Source organism: Mastigoproctus giganteus, chromosome 3, assembly GCF_048544385.1.
Source record: "Mastigoproctus giganteus isolate SK-2022 chromosome 3, ASM4854438v1, whole genome shotgun sequence".
NCBI classification, from domain to species: Eukaryota; Metazoa; Arthropoda; class Arachnida; order Uropygi; family Thelyphonidae; genus Mastigoproctus; species Mastigoproctus giganteus.
Genome location: NC_143577.1, coordinates 125,565,811 through 125,590,724, shown reverse-complemented (window position 1 = coordinate 125,590,724; position 24,914 = coordinate 125,565,811). Strand labels below are relative to the sequence as shown.

General features: G+C 36.7%; 1 protein-coding gene across 1 annotated transcript in view; it reads left to right on the top strand.

The window, feature by feature from the left end:
• Window positions 1-24,914, top strand: part of LOC150088258 (ferry endosomal RAB5 effector complex subunit 4-like) — a 433,728-nt gene that overhangs the window by 148,651 nt on the left and 260,163 nt on the right. Inside the window, exon 5 of the mRNA XM_090369407.1 lies at window positions 8,058-8,239. Coding sequence (XP_090225533.1) covers window positions 8,058-8,239 — 182 coding nt within the window. The remainder of the gene's footprint in view (window positions 1-8,057; window positions 8,240-24,914) is intronic.

Sequence of the window (24,914 nt, the reverse complement as noted above, 5' to 3'; positions counted from 1 at the left end):
GGAATATTGTTCCCACATCTGGGGTGGTGCCCCCAAAACCTCTCTCAGGCTTCTTGATTCCATTCAGAAGAGGGCAGGTAGGTTAATTTATGATTCATCTCTAACAGTCTCTCCACTCGCTCTCTCTCATAGACGTACTGTTTCTGCTGCATGCCTTTTCTACGGATACTTCCATGAGCACTGTTCTTCTGAATTGGCTTCTATAATTCCTGTGCTCTCTCTCTTTCAAAACACGTGCCACCAACATCCATTTATTGTCCAACTTCAAACCCACAGAACTAACTTTTCATCTTCCTCATTTATTCATTCATCTGCCGTTTTCTGGCACAGCCTTCCTTCATACGTGTTTCCTGAAAATTATAGTCTACAGAAGTTCAAGTACAATGTCAACAAATATCTTCTTTCGTCTTCTAAATAAATCACAAATTAGATGAATTGACCATGGAACTAAAAAATAGAAATATTGACATAGCAGTCATTACCGAAACAAAAAAGAAGAACAAAGGATCCAAAGAAATAGGTAACTTCATAATGATATACTCCGGCGTACCAAGTGAAAGGTGGGCATCATCGGGAGTTGCTGTTATAATAAAGAAAGAATGGGAAAACAAAATACTAGACTACTCTTGGTTATCACCCAGACTATTGAAATTAAGACTAAAAATTCTATCTTATACAATAACAATCATTGGCATCTACGCACCAGTAGAAGGCAACAGTGATGAAACCACAGAATTTTATGATGAATTACAACCGATCATAGACCAAACTAACAAAAACGAATATCTCATACTAGCAGGAGATTTTAATGCAACGGTTGGTGCTCAATCAGTAGACAAATGTATAGGATCAGAAGGTGAACCCGTGGTCAACAATAATGGAAGATGCCTGATTAGACTTCTGCATTTTTAATAAACTTAAAATTACATACTTTTTTCAGACACAAGAATATCCATAAATTCACATGGGAAGCAAGAAACTCAAGGTCTATAATAGATTATATTATCATTAATGAAAATTTAAATGACAAAATTAGAGACACTAGAGTATTCAGAGGCAGTGAAATTGACAGTGATCGCTACCTAGTAGAAAGCACTTTCAAAATAAAAAGAAATTATCTTAATAAAAAGAAGAAAATACCAACAAAAACTAAGAAATTAAAAATACATTTGTTGGAAGACGAAAGCACTAAATTCCTGTATGAAAGTCGGTTGAAAGATAAACTCAAATCAGATGAAAGTGATAATGTTGAGGAAATCTGGTCAAACATGAAAAAATCAGTTCTGGGAGCTGCTGAAGAAAGTCTTGGATATAAACCTATAAAAAATAAAAACTGGCTAAGAACTTGGAATGAAGAATTGAAACAAACAATCAATGAGAAAAAAAAGACCAATAAACTGTTCCTACAAACTAAAGACCTACATCTACACATAAAATACAAAAAGCTTCGAGCAGAAGTCAGAAAACTAACCAGAAGAATCCGACGAAATGACTGGGATAAATTTGTTAAATCTTTAGAACGTGATATCACGGGCCCACAGAGAAGAGGTTTTAAAATTTTTAAAAAATTACAACTAGACACAAATGATCAAATAAAAACCAACTCCATCTCCCAAGCAGAATGGAAGCAACACTATTCCAAACTATGGTATAACCCGGGTTATACTAGGGAATTCGAAGATGAATCTGTGATAACCAAAGATGACGAAAATATAACAATGGAAGAACTAGAGTTAATATTATAAAAATCAAAAAAACCGAAAAAGCCCAGGCATAGACCATTTGAATGTAGAACTGTTTAAATGTGGGGGCACCTTATTAAAAAACGCACTACTAAAATTATTTAACATCATATGGCATAAGCAACAGATACCCAAATATTGAGAAATAGGAATAGTAATCAATTTACACAAAAAAGGCTCCAGAAATAAACCTAACAACTACAGAGGGATAACACTGCTGTCAACTGCTGCAAAGCTATACTCTAATATACTAAAGAATAAACTTAATAAATACAGTGAACAATTCTTAGAAGAAGAACGATGTGGGTTCAGAAAAGGGAGAAGCACAATAGATGCCATTTTCTCACTACAGCAAATTTTGGAGAAAAGAAGAGAATTCAATCTACCAACATTTCTCCTCTTTATTGATTATGAAAAAGCATATGACAATGTAAACCGGGAAAAACTTTGGCAGATTCTACGTGAAGAAAATATTTCAACCCAACTCCGGAAAGCAATCCAAAGCCTATATAAAAACTCAAAAGTCTGTATAAAATATTCTAATGGCCAACTATCAGACCCAATTAACACCAATAAAGGAGTGAAACAAGGATGTGGACTATCACCAAATTTATTTAATATCTACATCAATAAAATTCTTAAAGAATGGAAACAAACAATTAACAATGGAATACAGCTGAACAACAGGAATAAAATCCAAACTATATTATATGCTGATGATCAAGTTATAATGGCAAAATCCGAAGATGAACTACAGATAGCAGCAAATGAACTTAATAAAATAGGTAAAAAGTATGAGATGAAAATCTCCACCTCAAAAACAAAATCAATGGGATTATGTGGAAAAAACATACAAAGAGTCAAAATTGTTATTGATGATAAAATAATAGAACAAATATCTGACTTCACCTATTTGGGAAATTTAATATCAAATGAAGGGAAAGACATCCACATTAAACTACAAAAATATAATAAAATGAATGGAACGATTAAACGCCACTTCGGAAAACAAATGACAACTGAAACAAAATTACGACTGCACAACATCACTTCAAAACCAGCCCTCTTCTACAGCTGTGAGACTTGGGTCATAAATAAGAAAGATGCACACAAACTAGAAGCAGCACAAATGAAATTTTTAAGACCATTATTAGCCTTTACAAGACTAGACCACCAAAGAAATATAGATATCCGCGAGAAATTAAAAGTAGATAACGTAGTAAATGACATAAAATGGTATCAGGAAAAATGGATCAGCCACGTAGAAAGAATGAACCCAGACCGGATCCCAAAATTAGCTTTTAACTACAAACCTACAGGCAAGAGAGATGTTGGTCGACCAAGACAACGATGGCGAGATCAAGACCACCTCCAAGAGCTACAACGGAACAGGTCTTAAAAGACCTAAGCCGGACCAAGTTCATGGCCTAATGACTCTGATGAGTATAATAAGATACTGTACAGGGAAATAGAATGGGCCAGTAAATCAGAGAGTCTTATAATGGGGGATTTTAATTTCCCAGATATTGACTGGAATTTGTGGGTTGGTCACTCACACACTAGCAGGGCTTTTGTGGATTTATTGGATGATTGTTTTCTACACCAGCATGTTCGGGAGGCAACTAGAGGGAGTAATACTCTTGATCTGATTATCAGTAGTGATTCTTCATGCATTAGGAATCTGCAGATAAAGGAACCACTGGGTGGCAGTGATCACAGTGTGCTGAAGTGGGATTTACTCAAAGAGGTAACTACCATTAGGGGTAAAGGGAAGGGTTATTGCTTCCGTAAAGGCGACTACGATGGACTGAGACAGTATTTAAATTCTATACAGTGGGACCAACTGATGATGTTACCAACAGCAAATTCAAAATGGGAAGCATTCAAAGAACTTATCTTGGAAGCTACTAGGCTTTACTTACCAACTAAGAAATATTGTTCAAGGTTTAGGCCAAAATGGATATCAGATGAACTAATGAGGCATATGGCAGAGAAGAAAAATGCATGGGATACATACAAATTAATGGGTGACATGGAAGCCTATGATAGATATAAGTTGGTCTGTAACCAAGTCACAAAGGAGATTAGGCAGGCAAAGGCAGATTATGAGAAATCCTTGGCAAAGGACGCAAAGAAAAACAGAAAAGAGTTCTTTACCTATTTAAACTCAAGACGGAAAGGGATGAATCAGATTGGTCCACTGGATGTTGATGGTTCAACAGTTGAGGATCCTGCTCAGGTGGCTAACAATCTAAACGAGTATTTTGCATCTACATTCACACATGAGGAGTTATTCAGGAAGGGGAATGTCGTAGGTGAAGTAAACATTGGCAGTGAGCTAGATTATTTTCTAATAACTGAGGGGAAAGTGGAGGAGAAATTGCTGAGGATAAACATAAAAAAGGCACCAGGGGTGGATGGGATCTATCCAGTTATATTAAAGGAGGCAGCAAAGGAAGTAAGCAAACCCCTAGCCATAATTATGAGAGCTTCTTTGGACTCAGGGGAGGTACCCATGGACTGGAGATGTGCAAATGTAACCCCAATTCACAAAGGAGGATCAAAGGCTGACACAAGTAATTACAGACCTGTTAGTTTAACTTCGGTTCCAGGAAAATTAATGGAGGCACTGGTTAAAGAAGCACTGCAGGATCATCTGGACAAGAATTCAGTTATAGCTCAGACACAGCATGGTTTTGTTAAGGGCAGGTCTTGTCTGACCAATTTGATTGGATACTATGATGTAGTCACAAAAGAACTGGATGCAGGGAATAACTTTGATATTATATATTTGGATCTTAGAAAGGCTTTTGATACTGTTGCGCATGGAAGACTGCTGCACAAATTGGAGAAGTGTGGCATTGGAGGCAAATTGCTGCTATGGATAAAGGGATGGTTGAGTGGCAGAAGACAGAGAGTGGTAATCAATGGACACTGCTCAACGTGGACTAATGTTATTAGTGGAGTTCCTCAGGGTTCAGTGTTGGGTCCATTGTTGTTTTCTGTATTTATAAATGATATTGATGATGGTGTATCAGGCTTAATGTCCAAGTTTGCAGATGATACCAAGGTTGGCAGGGTTGTTAAGGACACTACTGATACTATGCTGCTGCAACAGGATCTGGAAAGGTTGAGCAGATGGGCTGAGAGGTGGCAAATGAAGTTTAACATTGACAAATGTAAAGTACTACATATGGGAAACAGTAACCCCAGATCAACGTATCAACTCTGTGGTACTACGCTGGCAGTGGTAGAGAATGAAAAGGACCTGGGGGTAATTGTGCAGGCAGATATGAAGTTCCCTGAACAGTGCAGACGAGCTGCAAGAGTAGCTCATGGTGTCTTGTCAATGATATACAGGAATTTTTCTAGCAGGGATAAGGATGTGATTATTCCCTTGTATAAGGCATTGGTCAGGCCACACCTTGAGTACTGTATACAGGTCTGGAGGCCTCATTTCAAGAAGGATGTAGAGCTGCTCGAATGAGTACAGAGAAGGGCAACAAGATTAGTAAATGGAACAAAGGGTTGCTCTTACGAAGAAAGGCTTAAGTTTTGCAAATTACAGAGCCTGGAAACTAGGCATCGGCGAGGTCATCTGATAGAGGTGTATAAGGCTTTGAATGGCTTGAGCATGCTCAATGCCGATGGGATTCTTCCTCTTGCTCAGAATAATCACCTGAGAGGGCATAAATTCAATTTGAGGAAGGACGGATGTCGGATAGATGTGCGGAAATTTGCCTTTAGCCAGCGGGCAGTTGGTTTGTGGAATAGACTCCCATCGCTTGTTGTTGAAGTTGATAGCCTAAATAAATTTAAGGCTCAGCTGGACAGGTATTTCGAACGAACGGAGGGGTGAAATGGGAGTAGTGTTTTTTTTTTTTGTTTTTGTTTTTTTTTTTTGGCTGATGCTGAATAAGCTTGCTTTCTTGCATCATATGCCTCTACTAATGCTAAAGCTAATGATGGTGATGATATTGATCATTACAGAAATAGAGAACTTCTTGTCGTTTTTTGCCTTCAGTCTGGGTGGTTGGCCCCAGTTGAAGTCATCTGGATTGTGGGTAAAAAGCGATAATAATTTATTTTATTTTTTTATTATTTTTTTTTAAATCCTTAGCATTCTCCTAAATCCCTGAATGGTATTATTTGATTGATTTACCTTTTCTATTATTTTCTATTATTATCCTCAATATTTTATATATATACAGTAAACCCCCGCTATTCGCGGTATCTGTATTCGCGGTTTCGCGTATTCGCGATCGCCGATTTACTATAAAATGAAACCTAAAAAATGTGAATTTTAAAGCGCCGTGAATATTTTCTGTCATAAAAAAAACATGGGCGTGGCTAAAATTATCTTTCCCGGTCAAAACAGCGCTCAGTGGGTGAGGGGAGAGGGGTGACAAAATCGCGAGCGTGAATGTTTCTCGCTAATCCTTGTTCAATATGTGTTATGCGCTTGTTATGGAAGGTTTCATCGTTTGCTTTTAATTTATATGCTTATAAATTGAATAAATTTATCAATTTATAAATTGATATGCTTACAAAAATGATAAATCTACCGTTTTGCAGTGTAAAACAGACTTTTTCGAGTGTGTTAACGGAAGAAAGTGACTTTATTGTGGACAAGTTCTTTCTAACCCGTACAAAAATATGCCTACGAATAACAAGAGAAATGTGAAAATATCAAATAAGGTGATGACATTAGCGAATAAAATTGAGTTATTAGATAAAATTTCTAATGGTGAAAGTGTCTCCTCAGTGGCAAAACATTATAAAATCAATGAGTCAACGTACGATCAATCAAGAAATCGGAAAAAAAAATCCGCCGTAGTGTCCGTGAAAGCGCGCTAATTGCTTCAAAAATTTGCTCTGTAACTCGTGATGTTAAATTAGAAAAAATGGAAAAAGCTTTAAATCTGTGGATAGAAGACTGAACTCAAAATAAAATTCCGTTAAATTCGCTCATCATTCGTGAAAACGCAAAACTCCTTATCAACGCTTTAGCGAAACTGGTTATAGCACTGGCGGGATAGGTTTTTTAGCTAGCAAAGACGCTGGTTTGAAAGATTTGTTTGAAATTTCTAATAAATATTACATTTAATATTAAATTGTTTCTTATTTTCATTTCGATGCCATATGCTTGCATTTCACTATGTACTGTCGTGTACAGTCATATTATGAAGGTACATATAATACATACATAGACAAAATTTTAGACTAGTTTTTCTTATATATTTCATACTTTGGAACGGAACCCCTTTATTACTATGGGAGCCATAACTCAGTATTCGCGTTTTCGGTATTCGCGGCATTTCTCAGGAACGTAACCCCCGCGAATAGCGGGGGTTTACTGTATATATATATATACACACACAGGGTGTTTCAAAATTATGTACACACTCTAAAAATTTATATTTAATGAACAATATGCACCAATTTAATTTTCTTAAATTTATTCTGTAGCTTAAAAATAGATAATTTTTTTTTAAATAATTCAATTTGTTTTATTTTATAGATACCTCTAAAATGATGGAGAGTATCCAATTAAGTTTTGAAGAAAGAAAGGCAATTATAAAATGGTATTGGAAATATGAAAATGTCAATTAAGTTCAGCGTGCTTGAAAATCAATAAGGAAGAAAAGTGCCCACACGTTTAAAAATTACTCATTTGTGGGATAAATTTGACGAGTATGAACCCATTCAGAATATCAACACTTTAGCATGTGGCAGGAAGAGGACATCAAGAAGTAATGAAAACATTGAAGCTGTAAGAAATGCAATCTTGTGTACCCCAAGAAAATCAACAAGACAGTGTTCACTAGAGCTGGATTTAAACCCCACAAGTGTTTTTAGAATGAAGAAGGAATTAATAATCGTGCATAGCTGTGTGCGATTATCTTGGCAATGAATTTCATGATCAATGGATAGGTTGTCGAGGGAGTACTTTTGAATATCCTCCAAGGTCCCCAGATCTCACCCCTTTAGATTATTTCGCTTGGGAATACTTGAAAAATCGGGTTTACAGTCACAAACCGCAAACATTGGAGGAATTTTGGTCGAAAATTCAACAAGAAGCAGAAAACATTTCACATGATTTGTGCATTTCAGTATGTAGGTCTGTTGAAGATAGATGCCGCTCATGCATTAATGCTGATGGAGGGCATTTAGAACAATTAAAGTAAAGTTTTATTGTTGTAAAAAAATTGTTTTTTGTCTTCCAAGTATCAAAAAAAATTTACACTTGTATATATTGTTTATTAAATATAAATTTACACCCTATATATATATATATTAATTTATCCATTTCAGCTAAAAAACCTGATCAAGTTAGTTTTGTAGATGCAGCAGGATGTATTGGGGATGCAGTTAAAGCTTACACTGCCTTGCACTACCTTGGTCGAATGAGTGGTGGTGATACAGTATTGGTAATGGATGGAGCATCTTCTTTTGGTAGCTTGTGCATTCAATTAGCCAACCACTGGGGAGCAAAGGTAGAGTGTATTCTGTAATTTCTTTTAATATCTGTTTATTAATTCTTCTGAAAAGTTCTTAACTAATTATTATTAAAATTTAATTGAACTTTAATTTTTATAAACATTTGTATTGTCAATTAAAATTTTTACAACTTTGTTAAAAAGGAGGAAATGCCAAACATATTCATTCTGAGAAAGTTAAAATGTAATAATGTATTAGGTTATTACATTTCACTTTTCTCAGAATGGCAAAAGGTGAAATGTAATAAGGTGTTCAGTTGTAAACAAGTACTAATGTAATGTAATAATGTAATTCAGTTGCAAAACAGTAACTTAAAAACAAAAAAAGTTAGATAAAATCTATGCAATTCATGATTTTTCAGGAATCTTTGATTTTTCTTCTTAATTTGATTAAATTTTTGTTTCTTTTTCTTTGATTAATAAAAATGAAAAGTGAATGTAGTAATCTTGGCAGTTGATTACTAAGGTTATCATACAGTTAATAAAACTCTATAGTTTTATGTTTTCTAAATTCAGCCATTCAGTTTAATTGTAGCTGTATAATAGAGAGTGAGTCAAAGTTGCTTTACCATTGTAAAAATCCATAAACTGAAAAAGTTATTAAAAGATATTTTTCTAATTATTCTTTTTGTTTGTTGCATGAAAGGTAGATGATTGACATAAACCATGTCCCCTTTTAAACTGGAAGGAAAAAATTTAATTGTGAAACTATTTTTCCAGTATGAAAGCTACACAACTCTGCGATGTCATTGAGATAAACATTCAGAAGTGACTCCTACCTCAGAACCAACTGTTATAGTGTTATGAAGAAATTTGAGAAATCATAAGGGTTTCAGACCTTCATAAAAGCAGAAGACCCACTTAATCTGTTTCTGCACCAAATATTGATAGGATACATGTGTCCTTGTTAAAAAAAAGTCCACAAAATCATCCAGAAGATCATCATTTGAACTTGGATAGGTTGTCGAGGGACCCTCAGACACCAATAATTAGAATTTTAAAGGCTTATAAGGCCTACATCCCTAGTTTGTTACAATGGGAATGTAACAGCTTTAAATGAAGATGATCTAGATAAGAGTATCTTCTAATGGCAGATTTTAACTTTCCAGATATTGACTGGAACCTTGTGGGTTGGCCACTCACACACTAGCAGGTTTTTGTAGATTTATTTGATGACTATTTTTTCCTACAGCAAATGTCAGAGAGGCAACGAGAGAGAGAGAGAGAGAGAGCGCAGTACTCTTGATCTGATTATCAGCAGTGATTCTTCATGCATTAAGAATCTGCAGATAAAAGAACCACTAGATTGCAGTGATCACATTGTATTGATATGGGATTTACTTAGGGGCAGTCATCCGAGGGTGCCAACGTTTAAGGGCACCTGAAAACCTGAAACTTACATACACATATGAATAAAATCTTAAATATGTCATTTTTTTCTGAATATGACCATGTTACTGAACTTTTGTTGATGTGTGCATAATGATTGTCTACTCTAAAATTTACTATATAAATTAACCCTTCAATACTCATGCAAGGCATGGGTGGACTTCAACTTTTTTACACGGCTATACTTTCTTGGTCAAAAAATTTCCAGAAACACTGTTCACAATACCTAGTTATTTAGGAAATTGTGCAGGTCTCATTTGTTTATTCTATTTGTGAATGGAATTTGGAGGAGGAGTTAATCCACTTAGGAAATAGTGCAGGTTGTTCTTGCCATGGGTCTATATAAGATGAGCTAAGTTACGAGATTTTTACCTGTGTAGAATGCGCAGCAGCCTGTGTCAGTGACCAGCCATTGAGTTGCTACTTCATTGTGGTTTTGCTCGTTGAATTGATGTGACATGCCGCTAAAATTTTTCACTGCACATACATTAGTTGTTATTCAATAATGAATATCCAAGCTGAACCATTGGTTGGTGCATAAATTTTTACTAATAATAGTGATTTTGAATAGCATTGTCATAGTGGTACAAAGGTAAGTAATTTTAAAACTTATTATTCCGTTTGTTGATGCCACACTGTAAATCGATTAAAAAAAAAAAAAAAAAAATGGAGCCAACGTTAATTTCTGTATAGAATTCAATTATATGACTTTGAAAAAAGAAAATGTTTTTTTATGAAAGTAATTATAAAATTATAAATTTGTTTGAAGCTTCATACAAAATTAATTTTTATTATGTCGTACTAGATATAACACTATTATAAATAGAAGAGAAATTGAATAACTAAATGTTCATAATAATACTTTTAATTTTTTTATCAGACCTTTATTCGTTTCCATCTCTAAATAAAAAAAAAAACCAAAATTAAACATTGTACGGACTTACAAACTAATTATTTGTCGGATCCTTCTTTAAAAGATATTGACATCAATGCTGTTGATTATTGTGAAGAAATAGGAAATTTGTCAATTTTTATACAGCCAAACATGGAAGCATACGATGTGTTACAATATATATATTTTTAAATGATATTCTTGATTTGTTTCCCAATGTTTCTATTGCAATATGAATATTTCTCTCTTCCTGTCACCATAGCACAATGGAGAGCGTGCTTTTTCTAATTAAAAAAATGGCAAAGAACTGTTTAAGATTAACATTGATGAAATAAATTTTAACACATTTGAGTCTCTTAGTATTGAAAAAGATATTGTTTCCAGTTTCAATAAATCTGAAATTGTCAACGATTTTTCAATAAGAAAATCAAGAATAAACATTATTTAGTTTTTTACTATGATATTGTATTTTTCTTTGTTATATATTTCTTTGTTATGTAGAGTTTACAACACCAGCAAGTAGCTCACCACGACAGTATTCTTTGAAGGCTAAAATAATGCCCCGATCCATGGGTTGAATTAGTGCAGCTGTGTTCCTTGGCAGAAATATGACCTATGCCTTCTTTCAATTTCAGGACATCTGCCAAAGGATGAGTTGGGCAGTGATCCAACAGTAACACAGCCTTTTCTTTAAGTTTAATGGAAAGCAAGTTGCATCTTACTAATGGTAAAAATTCACTTTCAAATCATGAAGCAAAAATATCGCTTGTCATCAAGCATTGGAACTATTTTTATAAATCACAGGGTAGAGATTCCATGATGACATGCTTAAAACACTGGAGACTGATGGCCCCGGATGCCAAGCAAATTCGAGGTCAAGCAATTTTTCTGCGATATATAGAGTGCTCATCAAAAGCGATTAAAGTTTTTTCTAATTTCGAACGTTTCTATTAGCAGCTTTATTTCAATATTGTTCTACACTTAAAAGCCACAAGTTAGAACAGAGAAAGGAAACTCACCTTTCTTTATTTATCCATATATATCTATTTCCACTAACCAACTAACACTTTAACCGCTTGGCCTCCTAGCGGCAGTGCTCCTGCCTCCCCGTGGCGGGGCCAGAAATCTTGGCAGGTAAGTCCACTTGCCAAGGGCTAAAAGGAGCAAACATGGCAAACACAGACCATCAGGATATTGAGAACAAAAATCCAAAGAGACAAAAGACCGATCGGATGGAGCAACCTTGCCCATTGTTCTTAATCATCCACTCTCTTACTAGTCAGCCCATTAATAAATTGTCTCCGTTTGTCGTACAAAAACATCTGGAGGGCATTGCAGGATCTCCCAAGACGGTGAAGAGACTGCAATCAGGAGACTTACTAGTAGAAACCACAAACCACAGACATTCCGAGAAGCTGTTACAACTTATAAGCTTTGCTGGCATTCCAGTTAAAATATCTCCACACACAACCCTAAATTCATCTAAAGGTGTGATATCCAGTTGGGACTTATTGAACGTCACCGAGGAAGAAATAACCCAAGAGCTGCAGGGACAACACGTAATTGAAGCAAGACGAATAATGGTTAAAAAAGATAATGAACTTAGATCTACAAGAAATATTATTCTCACCTTCAATACACCCAACTTGCCCTCCTCTGTAAAAGCAGGTTATTTACTTTGCCGCATCTGCCCTTACATTCCAAACCCTTTAAGATGTTACAAATGCCAAAAGTATGGCCACTCACAAACCGTATGCAGAGGAGTTCCTGTCTGCCCAAATTGTGGATCTGCAGATCACATACAAAGTAACTGTACAGCTACAAAAATGACCTGCCCAAATTGCAAAGGTGACCATCCTGCATATTCCAAGACATGCGAAAAGTGGAAAACCGAGAAAAAAATAATAAAATACAAGGTTGGGAACAGAGTAAGTTACCCAGAAGCGAGAAAATTAGTTGCTCCGACTATAACCAAAAATCTGACCTATGCCAATGCTGTAAAAAAATATCAGACAGTCTCCACTCAAACTGATGTAACAGTTCCCAGTAACAAATCAATTTCTGATTGGGCTAGAAATGTTCTTTCTAAGCAACAATCCAAGTTCTCTGACCAAGCAAATAATACTCCTCTGAGAATACCAGCGGCAGCTCCTACTCCAGTCATAGATACCATATCTCATAGTTCAAATGCAAATGTAGTAAAAAATTTTCAGGACACAACCATGGACACAGATGGCACATCCATACAGGATGATCCCCTTCTAGAAATCCATGCAGAAGAAGAAATGGACACAGGTCGACCAGTTTTCTCCAAAAAAGATAAAACTAAATTAGAACGTCATAAGCCAGTAACCTTCAAAAAACAGTCAGATACAGCTCCATCAATTAAACACAAATAATGCCTTGTATTTTACAATGGAATTGCAGAGGCTTTCGTTGCAACACAAATGATATCCATGATCTAATTAACCGATATTCTCCAGTTGCCCTTTGTCTTCAGGAAACTTACCTAACCTCACAAGTTTCTCCTTCAATAAAGAACTATTGTCTTTATCAAAGAGATCGTAACACAGCAAATGCTGCCCATGGTGGTGTAGCAATCCTGATAAACTCAAAGATCCCAACTAAACATATTCCACTTCAAACTGAAATAGAAGCTGTTGCTGTTCATATAACTCTGAATATTTCAATAACAGTTGTTTCAATATACCTACCACCAAACCATACTTATTGTTTAAAAGATCTTGAAGATCTATTCATACAGATACCTCCACCTCTGTATATTAGGGGATTTTAATGGGCACCACCCCTTATGGGGCGATCCTGAACTAGACACACGTGGTCGACTCGTTGAAAGCTTTCTAGAGTCACAAAACCTCACCTTACTCAATACTGGTGCGCACACTCACATACAGCTCCCAACTGGACACACCTCAGCAATAGATCTCTCAATTTGTTCTCCAATACTCTTTCCAACCATAGAGTGGTACGTTTTAAATGATCCAATGGGCAGTGACCACCTTCCAATCATATGCAATGTTTTAATGTCACAGACTCCATCAAACAAGCTCCGCAGGAAATGGAAATTTGTTCGCGCAAACTGGGCAAAATTTCGATCATCAATCTCTCTTGACGAGGAAAAAATCCAGCTCCAGAATATCGATAATGCAACAGATTACATCACATCTCCTAAAAGTGGCCAAGGACACAATACCATTATCAAATCCCCCTGATCGAAAGCATTATAATTACTGGTGGAATGACGAGTGCACAAAAGCAAAGAAAGCAAAAATCGAAGCCTGGAATTTATTTCAGCGATCCCCAACCACAACCAATCTCATTAATTATAAGAAGCTAAGAGCAAAAGCACGATTTGTACAAAAGCAATCCAAGAAAGAATCCTGGACCCGTTTTGCATCGACCTTTAACAGAAACACTGATCCGAAAACTATATGGAAAAAAATTAGACAGTTATCTGGTAAGTTTCCTACTATACCTTCTCCAATTCTCTCCTGGAAAGGGCAAGATCTATCCAATTCCTTAGACATTGCTAATGCTTTGGGCAATACTTTTGCTGAAATATCAGCGGCATCAGCATATCCTACATCATTCCAACAAATTAAAAACACTAGAGAAAAGCATGCCATAAAATTTCAAACCGCATGTACTCTTCCATATAACAAACCACTGCAATACTTTGAACTTTTGGATGCCATTAGAACAGCCCACAATGGTGCAGCCGGGCCAGATGGGATTTATTATGTCATGCTTCAACATCTTGATGACAAAGCTTTAAGCCTGCTTCTGGTTTTTTACAATCGTATATTCTTAGAAAATGTGTTTCCAACTTCTTGGCATCACTCTACTGTTTTGGCATTCCTAAAACCTGGGAAAGATCCAACTAACCCCTATAGCTATAGACCGATCTCTCTCTCAAGCTGCCTGAGCAAAATCCTTCAAAAAATTGTCCACAGAAGACTCGTATGGATCATTGAGTCACAACATCTAATGAGCCATAGCCAATATGGCTTTCGTAAAAATAGGTCATGCTTAGATCTTATGGTCAAGGCTGAATTCGCCATTCGAAATGCCTTTGTTAAACGTGATCATCTTGTAATGGTTTCAATAGATATCGAGAAGGCTTTTGACACTACCTGGTGGCATGGCATACTTAGTGATCTTTACTCTCTTGGTCTGCGAGGCAACCTTCCTATTTTTGTTCAGAACTTCCTACGTACTAGATCGTTTCAAGTTCAGTACCAAGATGCCCTCTCCAAAACGTTTATACAGGAAGAAGGAGTACCACAGGGATCAGTACTGAGTGCCACTTTGTTTGCTCTTAGAATAGATTCCATTGCCAATCAGCTTCCAAATACAGTTAAGACCTACCTTTATGCAGATGATCTTTCAATCTCCTGCCATTCCTAAAATATGAGGTCTATTGAATGGCAGCTCCAGATATCACTTAATAAAATACAACAGTGGGCCAGCCTCAATGGCTATCGACTCTCGCAGCAGAAAACAGTTGCCATCCAATTTTGTAGACAGCGCAAACTTCATCCGGATCCTGAACTTCAAATTTATAATGTCTCCATCCCGGTCACTAATAGCATCAGATTTCTAGGATTAACATTTGATAATAAGTTAAATTTTATAGACCACATTAAAAATGTACGTACTTCCTGTCTAAAAAAGTTAAATATACTCAGAGCTCTATCCTCCCAAACATGGGGCACAGATCGTACATCTCTGCTTCGGCTATATCGGGCATTAATCAGATCCCGTCTTGATTATGGAGCTCCCATCTATGATTCAGCCAGATTGAGTGCATTGCACTGGCTTGATCCAGTTCAACACAGTGCCTTGAGACTTTCACTCGGTGCTTTCAGAACATCACCAGCACATAGCCTCTACATTGATGCCCATGAACCCCCACTAACTTTACGTAGGAAAACAATGTTACTGAAGTATGCTGTCAAGATACAAAGCTGTGCCATGCATCCGACTCAGCCATACCTGTTCAATCCACCATTAGAAAACCTATTCAGAAATAAAACAAGCATAGTAAAGCCAGCTGGTCTTCGCCTTCGTGAACTGATGCAAATTTGGAATGTTTCCATCCTTTCCGTACAACAGGTAACAACTTGTACTCAACCACCATGGGTTCCACCTCCTATACCGACCTGTGACACTTACCTCTCTCAATGGGGAAAGAACATTTTACAAACATCAAATATCAAACAACTTCACGAAGCTCACATTCAAAGATACTTTGATTTCTCTCCAATTTATACAGACGGCTCTAAATCTAATTCAAACGTTGAAGCGGCTGCAGTGTTTCCAAATACCGTTATTTCAGCATCCTTGCCATCTGAATTCAGCATCTTCTCAGCTGAATTATATGCAATCAAACTAGCTTTACAGAATCTCTCTTCTGACTGTGCTTTAAAATCTGTTATTTACACTGATTCCCTCAGTTCAATCTTGGCTTTATGTAACCCCTTAGATAAAGTACACCCTATTCTAGACGAAATAAAAAGCATATTACTAAAAATTGAAGAACGCCACCAACTGGTCACCTTCTGCTGGATTCCAGCTCATTCTGGCATTTTGGGCAATGAACTGGCTGATAAAGTTGCAAAAAATCCAACTAGCTTCAACTTAACTAATATCCCTGTTCTGCCATCAGACTATGCCTTAACCATTCAGGCTGCATGCCTGTCAAAATGGACAGCAATATGGCACTCTCAAATTAATAATCAACTCTTTCAATTTAAACATGATCCAAAAATTTGGCACTCCAGTGTCCGCACATCAAGACAAGAAGAGGTAGTCCTTTCAAGGGTAAGAATAGGACATACTTACCTGACCCACCTTTATTTACTCACAGGGAACAACCCGCCACAGTGTCCACTTTGTAATGTAAATCTGAGTATTAAACACATTCTCATTGACTGCCCTTACTATGAACAAGACAGAACTTCAACCCTGCTATCATTGGTTAATCTTCATAGACCAATAACTTTAGAGAATCTCATTGGAGATGACGCAGATATTTCAGAATTTTTCAACTTCTTAAAGCAGACTGGACTTTTTAATCAATTCTGAATTTATGAAACTTTTTCATTTCTTTTTATTATAAATGAATAGGCGCATTATAGCCAAAGCAGCTTATTCGCCATCAAACCCCCATATCAACAACAGAATTTCAACCCTGCTATCACTGGTTAATCTTCGTAGACCAATAACTTTAGAGAATCTCATTGGAGATGATGCAAATATTTCCGAATTTTTCAACTTCAAAAAGCAAACTGGACTTCTTAATCAATTCTGAATTTATGAAACCTTTTCATCTCTTTTTATAATAAATGAATAGGCACATTATAGCCAAAGTAGCTTATGTGCCATCAAACCTCCATATCAACAACAACTGGAGACTGACATTTACCACTGCATAATGGCTTTTGATTGTGACTTCCAGTCTTATTTGCATACAGTAACACAGTATTTCTCTTTGTTAGTTTTTATTCCTGCTTTGTTGGGTACCTTTTTAATATCCGGCAAATTATTGGAGAGACTTTTATTGTACAGAGCTGTTTCATCACAGTTGTACAATGGTGCATTTGTGAATTCACCATTTTAAATCACATTATGCAGAAATTCAGGAAACACAAACACTTCTGATACTGTAGTTTCGCCAAATACAGATTTGCCTATAAGGCTAACCTGGGATATCCCATAATGCGCCTCCATCTCCAAAGCCACCCTTCAAAAGCTTTAATTAGGTTGTCATCTCCACCAAATATCTTATGAAATTTAAGTGCCTGTGCTTTCAGTATAACCCCATTTATCAGTGCTCCTTCACTATGCTTCTGTAGAAACAACTTGTATAATATTTCTCTACATTACTGTTTTCACGAAGTCTAAGTTTTCTGTCTTTGGAGGCCTGCTTCATCTTTTACAGAGTCTACAAATGAACACTATTTTCTTCCTCTTTTATCCAACCACAGTTTGTTTCTTCTGGAATTCCACACTCTGGAAATATACTGCTTTTTTTTTTTTTTTTTTTTTTCTCCTCTCTCTTCTCACTGCTCTTAATTTTTTTCGATAATTAATTTTTTTCAACTGTATAATTTTTTACTTTGGTAGCCATTACTTTGGTCCTACTGATTTACTAATTTTGAACAGAATATTTGCTGATGTTATCAAGGCAGTGTTAGGTGGGTTCAAAAACTGCTAGCTTGGGAGGATTCACAGACTAATAGACTAATCTTCGTAGCTGCAAGCAGAGGTGATTCTTTTCCTGATTCTTGCACTGCAGCTATTGGAATGAGCAGCAGCCTGGAAAGGAAGTTGTTGTGGATTTCAAGAACTTCTGGGAGTCATCGTGAAATAAGTAAATACATGGGCTGTGTTAGGGTAACTAAGAGAGAAAACTGGTGAATGTATACTTGCATGTACACCAATGCCAGGAGTATAGTGAATAAATTTAATGAATTTGACGTGCTGGTCAAGATGAAAGGTGGATATTGTTCGGATATCAGAGACATAGTGTACACAGAATGCAGAATTGGAATTTGAGGAGTAAAATCTGTACAGAAAGTACAGACAGGATAGGAAGGGAGGTGTTATACTGTTAGTTAAGAAACATAAAATCTAAGGCAGTGCATCCAGTTGACATTCGTGGACAGTGCAATGTTGGGACAGTTTGATGCAAAATAAGCTGGGAAAGCAAAAATGAGAGTAGCGGTGTGTTTAGGCCTAATGACTCTGAGTACAACTATACAGAGAAATTGATGAATGAACAACTATACAGAGAAATAGAACAGATATTGATGAACTTGGTCGCTCGAACGCTAGCAAGATTTTTGTGGATTTATTGCAGCGTTTCTCAAACTTTTTTTGTCACGGAACACTTTTCATCTCACAATATATTTATGGAACACTTAGGAAACACAAGGTTAGGGAGCCAAAGAACTGTTTGCTAATATTTTATTACAGACAATGTACTGTGCATCAGGTACATCTTTATTTCCAACACATTATTTCAAATAACTGTCATCATACTTTCGCTTTGGTCTTTTTTTATTTGGTTCCTGTTTTTTCACATCGGATTTTTGGGGAACAAAAGGCTGCGACTGTTCATCCTCACTTTGAAATGTGACAATATTGTGTTCGATTTCATCAACCACAGTTGCAATACTAGAAGTACTTGCTTCTCATTTTATTTTAAAGTTCCTTTTTTCAACCACAAATCCATGGTCATTTATTTTATTAAAAATATTTTGAAATGCTGATAATTATAAAAAAAAAAAATTTACACAAGGAAGTGAGTTTTGTTTTGATATCGGTTCGCTTCCCCTCTATTTCAACCTGTATACTCCAGGCTAAATTGCATACGAATGGCATATTAGATCACTACATTGCTACTTTTTCGTAGATATCATTACCTCTACGCATACTTCTTTATGCAAAGCCCACAAAATAGTGTTCCGTGGTCTATTTGATTATTAGTCTATGCCAGTATATTAATAATTGAAAAAAAAATAATGTGAAAAATTATAATGATACAAAAGTGGAGTACACTAAAAATATGCAAAATTAATTTAATTTAATATATTTTTTTATTTATTAATCGAGATTTTTCACAGATGTTCACATCTCACAGAACACAGTTTTGGAAACGCTGATTTATTGGATGGTTGTTTTCTACAGCAGCATTTTGAGAGACAACCAGAGAGATTAATGCTCTTGATCTGATTATCAGCAGCGATTATTCCTGCATTAAGAATGTGCAGATAAAGGAACCAGTAGATGCCACTGACAAAGTGTGCTGATGTGGGATTTACTTAAAGACATAACTGCCATCAGGGGCAAAGGGAAGGGTTTTTGCTTTTGTAAAGGTGACTACAGTGGTCTCAGACAGTTAAAATTCTCTAGGCATTCAAGGAATTAACCTTGGAATATACTAGCTTTTCATACCAACCAAGAAATACTTTCAAGGTTTGAGCCTAAATAGATGTCAGATGAAATGATGAGACTCTTGGCAAAGAAGAAAAATGCATGGGAAGCATATAAGCTAGTCTGTAATAAAGTCACAAAGGAGGTTAGCTATGTGAAGGCAGATTAAGGCTCTAAGGGGCTTAGAGGGGAACAGGTATCCTGTGTGTTATCAGACACTCAGCCTAAAACACTGATGGATCCAATATCTCTCTATTACAGAAGATTTAGGAGAAGTCCGGTTGGCCTGCCTCCCTAAAATCCACTCATACACACCTTCTCGATGGTAAGCCCTGTTACGTCACTTAGGTGGCAACGAACGTGTAGAGTGGTTCTCTTCAAGACGCCTGGTCAGCGTGAAGAGGAAAAGACCAAACCCTCCAGCAATGAGAGCACAACAATACAAATGGCCCTCAGTCCCCAGCAGCTTTCACTCTCCCTCTTATGGCAGCGAGAGGATCAGAGTGGAAGCAGAGGGTGCTAAGAATCTCTGGGTACGACCAGGCTGCCATGCACGGAAATTGAACTTGGCCTGTTATAAAGTACGATCACTCATCGGTGAAGACAGGATATTAGAGCTGGAAAAGGAATTAGAAAATGTGAATTGGAATATCATCGGTTTGGCTGAAACAAGAAGAAGAAATGAATTGCTTATAAGTTTACCAAGTGGAAATCTGCTGTACACCAATGGAAACAGTGAAAGGAGTGAAGGTGGAGTTGGGTTTCTGGTCCATAAAGATTTTAAAAACAACATTTTGGAATTCAAAAGTACATCACCAAGGGTGTCAAGACTAATACTCAAGATTTCTAAGAGGTACAAGCTAAAGATTATAATGATTTATGCACCAACATCGAGCCATGATGATGAAGAGGTTGAAGAAATGTACACTGAAATTGAGAGTCTTCTAGATGAGCAGAAAACCCACTACACTATTATTATGGGGGACTTCAATGCTAAGGTTGGAAAAAGGCAAAACAGCGCAGAAAGAGGAACTATAGGAAATTTTGGAATTGGTGAAAGAAATGAAAGAGGTGAAAGACTTGTGGAATTTGCAGAATCTCAAGGAATGTCAGTAATGAACACTTTTTTCAAGAAAAGGGTGAACGGAAAGCGGACATGGAAGAGTCCAAATGGATTAACAACTGATGAAATCGACTTCATCCTCACTAACAGAAGATATATTGTGAATGATGTTACCGTCCTGAATAAGGAAAACGTTGGAAGTGATCACAGAATGGTAAGATGTACACTTGATATAGATGTAGGAAAGGAAAGGAAAAAACTGACTCGAGTAAATAATACAAAGGTCTTTGAAATAACAGAGGAGGAGAAAAAGCAGTATGTACTGGAACTTAAGAACAAGTTTGAGCTTCTGCAGACTGCTCAGGATCAAGATATCGACGAGGAATATTACAACTTTCTGAAAGTGATAAAGCCCAAGAAACCTATAGGGAAACAGCAATCCAAAGAAGAAAAAATTAGTCAAGAAACACTTGTCATGATGAACCAAAGACGACAAATGAAGAGCAAGAAAAACACTGACAGGGAGAAAATTGAGTATACTGAGTTATGCAAATCCATTAGAAAGAGACTCAGAGAGGACATAAAAAGATTTAACACAAGAAAAGTAGAACAAGCATTAAGGGAAAACAAAGGATTTAAATCAGCAGCCATGAGCAGTAATACAGAAAGACAAATGATACTGAAACTGAAGAATAGCGATGGTGTACTTATAAATAGCAGAGAAGGCATAATTCAAATAGCAGAAGACTACTATAGAGAATCATACAAGGAGCGAGGGAATGATACCAGCAGTGGGGAAGATGGATTGCAAAGTAGCAACACATACAACATACCCGATATTCTTCCTGATGAGGTAGAACATGCATTGAAGAAAATGAATAATCGGAAAGCCCCGGGGGAAGATGAAGTTACTGTAGAGTTGTTAAAATTGGGAGTAAGAGACATAACACAAAAACTGGCAAGGCTCTTCACAAAGTGCATTAGAAAAGGTGTGATGCCTAAGCAGTGGAATAATGCAATCATAGTTTTGCTGCATAAGAAAGGAGATAAATCAGAAATTGGAAATTATAGACCAATTAGCTTGTTATCCCACATCTACAAGTTGTTCACAAGGGTCATTACTAACAGATTAGAAAGAATACTTGATGAGAATCAACCGAAAGAGCAAGCTGGCTTTAGGACAGGATTCTCAACTATGGATCACCTTCACGTAATATCACAGCTAATGGAGAAAGCAAATGAATATAAATCACCATTATGCCTGGCATTTGTGGATTATGAAAAGGCATTTGACTCCATACAGCATAAGGCAATGTTTCGGGTACTGGAAAGACAAGGCATAGATACTCCATATATTATGATTTTGAAGAAAATATATGAGAGTGCTACATCCTTTATTAGACTAGACAAAGACAGTAGCAAATTTAAAATCGAGAAAGGAGTTCGACAAGGAGACACAATATCTCCGAAGCTGTTTACTGCTGCCCTTGAGGAAGCTTTCAGAAGATTAGACTGGTCGCAGAAAGGAGTAAATGTGAACGGAGAGTACCTAAACCATTTATGATTTGCAGATGACATTGTGGTCATAAGCCACGATCCCAAAGAATTAGAGGAAAATCTTAATCAGTTATGCACAGTTAGTAAGGATTTTGGACTAAAGATGAATATGGCTAAAACAAAAGTAATGATGAACAAGTATGCCATGGAAAGGGAAATAATGATTGAAGGAGCAGTAATTGAAAAGGTGGAGTCATATACTTATCTGGGACAAGTTATTAGCTGTAATAATGATAAATGGCTGGAAGTCAAGAGAAGAATAAATTTTGGATGGATAGCATTCAGAAAATATAGTCACATACTGAAGAGCAATATCCCAGTTTGTCTGAAACGTAAAATAATGAATCAATGTATACTCCCCACCATGACTTATGGAAGTGAAACTTGGGCACTCACCAAAAGAATGGAAGAGAAGCTGAGAACTACACAGCGAAGAATGGAACGAATTATATTGGGAATCAGACTGTTAGATAAGAAGAGAAACACTTGGATTAGGCAGCAAACTCAAGTAAAGGACGTTCTTATCAAAACTAAAGAACTAAAATGGTCTTGGGCAGGACACATAGCTCGAAGACATGATGACAGATGGACTAAGAAAATAACAGAATGGTACCCAAGAGGAGCTAGAAGAAAACCTGGAAGACAAAGGCGGAGATGGATAGATGAAATTCATGAGTTTTTGAGTTGTAAATGGATGGCCAGTGCTCAAAGAAGGAACTGGAAAGTTGCTGGAGAGGCCTTCATCCTGCAGTGGATTGAAAATGGCTGATGATGATGATGATGATACTAGCTTTTCATACCAACCAAGAAATACTGTTCAAGGTTTGAGCCTAAATAGATGTCAGATGAAATGATGAGACTCTTGGCAAAGAAGAAAAATGCATGGGAAGCATATAAGCTAGTCTGTAATAAAGTCACAAAGGAGGTTAGCTATGTGAAGGCAGATTACAAGAAATCTTTGGCAAAGGATGCAAAGAAAAACAGGAAAGACTTCTTTACTTATGTAAACTCTTGAAGGAAGGGGATGAATCATATTGGTCCACTTGATATCGGTGGTTCGACTGTTGAAGATGCTGACAGATAACTGACAAACTGAATGAGTATTTTGCATCTGCATTCACATGAGGAATTCTACAGGGAAGCCAGAAACTTATCAAACTGTGATTTTAACTCAGTGAGCTATATGATTTTTTTTTGTAACTGAGAGGAAAGTGGAGAAGAAATTGTTGAAGTTAAAAATAATAAAGGCACCTGGGGTGGATGGGATCTGTCCATTTATATTTAAGGAGACAGAAAAGAAGTAAGCAAACCCCTTAGCTATAATTATGAGAGCATCCTTGCACTTACGGGAAGTCTCCACAGACTGGAGATATGCAAATGTGTGAACATAATTGTGAATTGTGTTCTGTTCCAGGGAAGATATCATATACTTGGATTTCTGGAAAGATTTTGATACTGTTGTACATGCAACCCCTATATAACATGGTACTTCAACAACACAGTTTTGCTTTAACATGATTGATAAATTGCAGCAGTCCTCGCACAACACGGTACTTAAATAACGCGGTTTTCCTCTAACATAGTTAGAGAATTTTGGTAAACCTCGTATAACAGTGTATTTTTAAGCTTTTGGGATAGGGAGGTGATTATTCCCTTGTATAAGGCAATGGTCAGGCCGCACTTTGAGTACTGTATACAGGTCTGGAGGCCTCATTTCAAGAAGGATGTAGAGCTGCTGGAATGAGTACAGAGAAGGGCAACAAGGTTAGTGAATGGAACAAAGGGTTGCTCTTACGAAGAAAGGCTTAAGTTTTGCAAATTACAGTGTCTTGGAGACTAGGCACCTGCGAGGTGATCTGATAGAGGTGTACAAAGCCTTGAATGGTTTGAGCATGCTCAATGCTCAAACCATTGAGCATTGAGATACTGCCTCTTGCTCAGAATAATCACCTGAGAGGGCATAAATTCAAATTGAGGAAAGACAGATGTAGGATAGATGTGCGGAAATTTGCCTTTAGCCAGCGTGTAGTTGGTTGGTGGAATAGACTTCCATCCCTTGTTGTGGAAGTTGATAGCCTAAATAAATTTAAGGCTCAGCTGGACAGGTATTTCGAACGAACGGAGGGGTGAAGTGGAAGGGTTTTTTTTTTTTTTTTTGGCTGATGTTGCATAAGCTTGCTTTCTTGCATCATATGCCTCTACTAATGCTAATACTTCTACAACACAGTAGAGCGGCAGTGTGTAGCACACGCTTCTTGATTAGACCGGGGTTCGAGCCTGTGACCACCAAATACGGAGGATGTGGAAAGGTCAGGGAATGACCACTGCATATCCTCTGAGCAATATGGCCTTAGTTGCTAATGCTCCTTAAAAAAAAAAAAACAACAACAACACAGTACTTAAATAACACGGTTTCGCTCTAACACAGAATAAACCTCACATAACAGGGTATTTTTGAGCTTTTGTGCTGGGAAAACCCTGCTATTATTTGGATGCAATTTTTCAACATTTGTTCTCTTTGAATCACCGCTGCTGACTCTAGTCAAAAAAATTACTGAGAAATCCCTGCACTTGTGGAAAAATCTAGATTTTAGTTTAATTACTATTAGATAGCCCACCAGGCCATCCAAAAGATTTAAGTCATCCACATATTGAAGTTATGTTCCTACTACCACCACAGTTGTACAAGGTTAATACAACTTCTTTCATTCAGCCATTAGATCAAGGCATTATATCCACCTTTAAAACCCATTACATCAGAAAATCTTTACAATGGATTTTGGTAAAAATTGATTCCAAATCTATTGAAG